Source organism: Cebus imitator, unplaced genomic scaffold (assembly GCF_001604975.1).
Source record: "Cebus imitator isolate Cc_AM_T3 unplaced genomic scaffold, Cebus_imitator-1.0 Scaffold53, whole genome shotgun sequence".
In the NCBI taxonomy this organism is placed as follows: domain Eukaryota; kingdom Metazoa; phylum Chordata; class Mammalia; order Primates; family Cebidae; genus Cebus; species Cebus imitator.
The window spans coordinates 1055259-1061398 of record NW_016107368.1 but is presented as its reverse complement, the minus strand read 5'-3'; the positions used below and the strand labels follow the sequence as shown (position 1 = coordinate 1061398).

The 6140-nt window shown below is 54.4% G+C and overlaps 1 protein-coding gene across 1 annotated transcript; it reads left to right on the top strand.

Annotated features, from left to right (window-relative positions):
* Window positions 1–3144: 3144 nt before the first annotated feature.
* Window positions 3145–5194, top strand: SOX14 (SRY-box transcription factor 14). Its single transcript, XM_017528216.2, has one exon. The coding sequence runs from the start codon at window positions 3648–3650 to the stop codon at window positions 4368–4370; it is 723 nt and encodes a 240-aa protein (XP_017383705.1). The 5' UTR covers window positions 3145–3647; the 3' UTR covers window positions 4371–5194.
* The last annotated feature ends 946 nt before the right edge of the window (window positions 5195–6140 follow it).

The following is a 6140-nucleotide window of genomic DNA, read 5'->3' as shown; positions in this document are numbered from 1 at the left end:
AATACCTGAGGTACGCGCAGGAGCTGCGTGAAAGGGGAGGCCTGGAGCCAGAAAAGAGGAAGACGCATCTTGGACGTTCTGCGCCCTGGGGCGAGACGAAAGGCCCGGAAAAGCGGATTGGGTCGTTCCTCTTAAGAAGACTCTTCCATCACTTCTGAGAAACAGCGACGGTTCCCCGACAGAATCCCTGTTGCGGGGATTCGGCCACCTCGCTAAGGCCAGCACGCGGCGGACCTTGAGTAGCTGCGCTGTGTACTGAGCCCGTGCAGATTCTCCCGGCGAATGTGCGAGTGGAAAGATCTCATTCAGGGGACGTCTCCAGCCCTGGAGAATTAACTGGCAGCCTGGGGCCAAACTTCAGGCTCCGGACAAAGCAGGAGGAGCCTTTAGGCAACCTCTGTCCTAATGCCTGTTCTGGTGGTGATCCAAGTTGCTGACCCTCCTCAGGGGTCACCTCTCCAGGACGTGCTGCCCGGTGTTCTAGACCCATCAAGAAGGCACAGCGCAGCACAGTAGAGACACCTGCTGGGACAGCACCAGGCCAGACCCCAGGATCATGGGAACACCTCCGCCCGCCCCAGTTCTAAAGAGTCTTAATAAACGGTGGTCACCGGTACTCCAGAATGGTTGTGCGTGGCTTTGCAGTTCGCCTAGGAGACAAGCTGATGCGAGACCTGGAGGGTGCAGCCCTCAACCCTGCGTTCCCTCCCCGCACGAAGTTCCTGTCTCAAGGCGCCTTGCAGATGCTTGGCCCCTCCTAGGTCAGTGCAGCGGGACCAGGCAACCCCGGTCTCCGAAACTTCGGGAAGTCAGCTGGCGCCCTGCCCGCCATCAAACGCCCTTCGTATCACTCTGCTCCGCATTGCGAATAGCTTTTGGATTGCGACCTAAGGCTGAACACAGGAAGCTTGGAGAGGAGCTCGGGCGTTTGAGGAGAAGGAAATAAGAGGAATTGCAGGAAGGTGCTACCCTGCCCCCAACTGCCTCCGGACAATTGGAAAGGATTGTCCTGGAAGCTGAGAGGAGAGAAAGGGTGTAGGACCTTGTGCCAGATCCCCTTGTTGAACAATTTCCAAGAGCTTGTTTGCATTAACCCAGACCTCTCCGTATGTGTTTGGTGTCCCCTAAGGGTTCTAGAGTGAGAGACTGGCAGGTCCCCTCCGAACGCTGGGCCTCGCTGCAGATATCAGTATTTCTCTCATTCCTTCCTAAAGCCGTCGGGATCATCCAGTAGAATTAGAATCAGGTGGCTCCTGAACCTCCTATCCCTGGCTGGCTCTGAGCACAGCGCACCGCTGGTCAAACCTGAATTGGAGTTGCCAGCGACGCTTGGAAACCCTTGCCAGGCTGGACTGAAAAGTGTGTTTGCTTCCTGAAACCCTAAGCTAAATGAAACTGCCCGTAGAGCAAACAAGCTTAGAGGGCTGGATAGAGGCTCTGGAGAAAGGCCAGAGCTGGGGTTGGGAAGGAATGTAAAGGCTATGCACCTGTTTGCCAGCCCTCGGAGGTGAAGCCCGTGGCTAAGCAATCAAGTGCAGGATCAGCCTTCCAGGGCGGTTTATCCGCATGGCAGCTGTCGATCACCCTCGATTGCCCTAATAGTCTCATCAAGTGTTCCACATTGAGCTGCAGTCCCATGAAATCCCTAGATGTGACGCCAGGTGGAATGGGGGTAAAAGGGATTTTCAAATCCTATACATCTGGCATCACTCCCGGAGTCACTTTTGACAAATCACCTGTCTCTCTCAACCTAAGTTTCCTAATCTGTAAAATGGCAATATTGCTCACCTCTGAAAAGTGCACCAAGGGTGAGAAATTCCACGCATTTTTCTAATTGTAGGAAGGAGAAGCAAAGTCTTCTCCTCACACTTAATATACTATATGCTAGAGAAAGACCCTCCCTTCAGGCCTCCTCACTCCCTGTCACCCTCCCCCACTCCTAGCCCCTCGGAGCTAACGGAGCCTTGCGCGTTTCTGGCCGGTCTTCCCAAGAGAGGCTGGTGCAAAAGCCAATAAGCCTGGAACACACGCAGGTCCCGCCAGTCCTGGGACAATGGTTTCCATTTAATAAATATTTCCCCCAAGGGCATTTCACATCGGGCAGGCAATTATTCAAAGGAAACAGGCGCGCAGGTTGGCTCTGCGGGTTATTTCGTCCTCTTTACCCGAAGAATGCTCATCTGACGCAAGAAACGAGCCTCGCAGCGGGAAGAGGCGCCCAGGGACAAATGGACCCTTGTTGCAGAGACAGCACGAGACTCCTCTCTAGGGCCGCTGCAGAAGGGGCACCCAGAAGACCCCCACACCCAGCCTCCAGGCTGTTCTTACGGTTTGAACATTTGTGGAGTAAAAGTTGGAGGTTTAAAGGCACAAATAATAACATAAATGAGAACTGTGATAGAAATCTCAGGCTCACCCCCGTCCCCAAAGTGAAGAACAGGTCTTAGTGCTTTTAAGGGCTCACCAACCAGGGTTCGAAATCTCTGCATTGCCGGACGCGAGGCCTTCCGGCAGCAGGTCAGAAAACACTGCTCAGCCACCCAGGATGCCAGTGCTACGCCCAGGCGCCGCATCTTGGGGCAGAGATGGATGCCGAGGTGCAGGGGCGTCCCGGGAGAACACTGCCAAAGGACCGCCGAGGGTGGGGCGCGAAAAGTTTATTTCGCTTTTACTCTGAGCTTGCTATATTCTTTTTCTCTTCCAAGGATCTTTGACAAGGGGGGAAAGTGCTGTCCTTGCATTTCTTGGCAAGGCTGTCCTATTTATCAACACAAGGTCTGCCTGGCTCCCTTTGCTGTCCCTTCTCCGAGCCTTTGTATTCCAAGCCCTAATTCTCTCTCACCACTGGAAAGGAAACGGGAGGCGCGAAGAGTTTTATTTGTTGACAGTGCCGGAGACAATGCGGAACCCAAGTCCCCAGTCCTGAGCTAGCCGCTCTGCTCTAGCCCTCTCTCTGCTTGTGTCCCTCACACCTCTCCCCGCCCCCACCAGTCGCGCTCCCTCTTTCTTGCACTGGCGTGTTGGCAGGTGCGCCCCCTCGGCTTCTCTGCTGCTGATTGGCGCCCAGGTTGGGGAGTCGCCGCCCCGCGCTTATGTCAGAGTGCGTGCCGTCCCGGCCCACCTCGCCTTTGAACTTCGCCGCTTTTGGCTCTCGTTCACCAGCCTCCCCGCATTCTCAGCCAGGTGCAGCGCTAGGCGCGGCAGCTCCAGGAAAGCCACGGGAGGGGGGAGCTACGACTGGAAAAGCAAGAGGAGAGAAGGGAACCAGAGAAGGCAAAGGTGGAGAGGGGGAGAAGGAGGAGCTTCTTGCCCTGGCCAAAAAATTACCTGGCCACTTAATTCCCGAGACTCCGATACTTGGGCCCCAGCCCCTGGTGCCTGCAGCCCCCTGGCCGATCGCCCTCTCCTCCCCCGCCCTTTCTGCCCCCACTTACTCCCCGGGGGCTGCCTGGGTGCTGGGACTGGCATGATCAGCTGAACTTTCTGGGGTCAGTGCTCCTCTCTGGCTTCCCCTCAGCGGCGCCAAGGCGAGGGGAGCTCAGAACCCCGGCTCTGGACAGACAGACACAGATAGCCAGCCAACCGCGCCCAGGCTTGTCTGCAGAACCCTTGCACTCCCTGCCCCCACACGCCTAGCCGCCGGGACCATGTCCAAACCTTCAGATCACATCAAGCGGCCCATGAACGCCTTCATGGTATGGTCCCGGGGCCAGCGGCGCAAGATGGCCCAGGAAAACCCCAAGATGCACAACTCAGAGATCAGCAAACGCCTAGGCGCCGAATGGAAGCTTCTGTCCGAGGCAGAGAAGCGGCCATACATCGACGAAGCCAAGCGGCTACGCGCCCAGCACATGAAGGAGCACCCTGACTACAAGTACCGGCCGCGGCGCAAGCCCAAGAACCTGCTCAAGAAGGACAGGTATGTCTTCCCCCTGCCCTACCTGGGCGACACGGACCCGCTCAAGGCGGCAGGCCTGCCCGTGGGGGCCTCCGACGGCCTCCTGAGCGCGCCTGAGAAAGCCCGGGCCTTCTTGCCACCGGCCTCGGCGCCCTACTCCCTGCTGGACCCCGCGCAGTTTAGCTCGAGCGCCATCCAGAAGATGGGTGAAGTGCCCCACACCTTGGCCACCAGCGCGCTGCCCTACGCGTCCACCCTGGGCTACCAGAACGGCGCCTTCGGCAGCCTGAGCTGCCCCAGCCAGCACACGCACACCCACCCATCCCCCACCAACCCCGGCTACGTGGTGCCCTGTAACTGTACCGCCTGGTCTGCCTCCACCCTGCAGCCCCCCGTCGCCTACATCCTCTTCCCAGGCATGACCAAGACTGGTATAGACCCTTATTCGTCAGCCCACGCCACGGCCATGTAACCCCCAGCTCGGCCCGGACCTGAAGGGTGGCTTGAAAGCCGGGTCTGCACCCTGTCCTCTGAGCCTAGCCCTGGCCTGCAAACGCCTCCGGGGGGTCAGCCCTGCCGCTGTCCCTTACACCACCCCAGACTTTTCCTCTCTTCCAGGGGGAAGGGAGGGGCGTCCTCCTGGACCCAAGGCGCAGACAGGTGCCAGAAACTTGCAAACGTTTTGACAGCTACACAGCTACCCCTATCCCGACTCTCCCAAAACAAATCTCCGACCGTACCCCCTTTGGACAAAAAAGTAGGCAGTTTTGCTTTATTTACGTCCCCTTCACTCTCCTCGGATAGGCTTTGGACTCTGAACTCCCAGATCCTGATATTACATCTAGAATATTCATATATTTTTTTTCTTTTTGTCCCCTGAAGAAAAGAGTTAGCTGTGTCTCTGTGTTTTGGCATCAGACACAACTAGGAGCCATTTGCTCTTCACATGTGGGAGGGAAAAGGCTTCAAAGTTTTAAACTACAGAAAGGGAAACGTTTCTATTTAAAACCATGCTATGATACTGTTTGCTTCTTTAAAGGGAAAATAAAAAGGACCTACACGGTTATTTACTTTGTGTAAAGCAGTGCTTCTAGAGACCTAAGTTTACTTTTAGACAGAATGTCGGGTTATGAAGTCAGGAAGTAGAAGGTGAACAAAAAATTAAAAGAATTAAAACATCCTAAATGGTCATAAATGTTTTGACAATGTCTTGGAAATGTACCTAGAAGGATTTTACCTCGTTACTCTGTTCATTTGTTGAACAAAGACGTTTTGAATAAAGACAATCTGTCATTGCAAAAAAGTAACCTTTGATGTGCCTAAAATCTGAAGTCAGGAGCCAGGTTGGAGGGGCTGGAAAGTCGGGTTTGGGGAGGCTGAAAGTGCAAAGAGGGACTCTAAGCAGTGATGCCTGGTGGCTGCCCCCTCAACCGCCTTTGGTCCAGCTTGGTGGTCTGCCGGTGGGGTGTAGAAGGGCCTAGAGTCTGGGATCTGTCCGGAATGCGCCCTGGAAATTGCTTTTTGCCTTTGGAGACTAGACAAAGGTATCTGTCCCTGGGACTTCACTCTCTCCGCCCGTTCTTCCCAAAAAGGTCAGCCCACTTCAAGGAGTGAATGAACTAAGACAAAGACGGACCCAGACCTCAGAGATCTGGGTGAGTTTACTTTTTTAGAAACCAAACGCTGAAGGAGTGGGGAGAAGCAACGAGTCTCCTGGGAACCAGTTGCGCGCTGAACACCGCGTCCTGCAGTGGATGTTTAAGTTCAAAGCATGGGAAAAAACTGGGGGAATCAGGTATTTTGCCTTTTTTAGGTGTTTGGAAATGCTGCTGCCCACCCCTCTGGGGATTCGGGGCTTGATACTGGTTCCTAACTTAAAAAATAAAACTTAAGAAATGCAGAAAAATGTGTCATAGGTCCCCGCCCCAGACTGTCGAACACTTTTTACTGAGACCTTGCAGGAGCAGAGGGAAAAGGAAAGCGACGTCGTCACGGCTCAGGCAAGGAGTTTTTAAAAATCGNAAAAAAAAAAAAAAAAAAAAAAAAGTGCAGCCCATGATGTTAAACAAGGAAAAGAGCCCTTTTCTTTCCCCTCCGGGTGAATGTTTTCTTGAAGATTATTGTCTTTCCTGCGGAGAAAGGACCCTCCGATGTCATCCAGCAAAACTCTTTGAAATGTGTTCTCAAAATCGAAGGGTGCTTTCCACCCTCGGTCTGGGAATCTCATCCCCAGAGTCACGCT

Excerpts from the sequence above, each read along its gene's own strand:
- SOX14 (XM_017528216.2), top strand. The coding sequence starts at position 3,648 with ATGTCCAAACCTTCAGATCACATCAAGCGGCCCATGAACGCCTTCATG.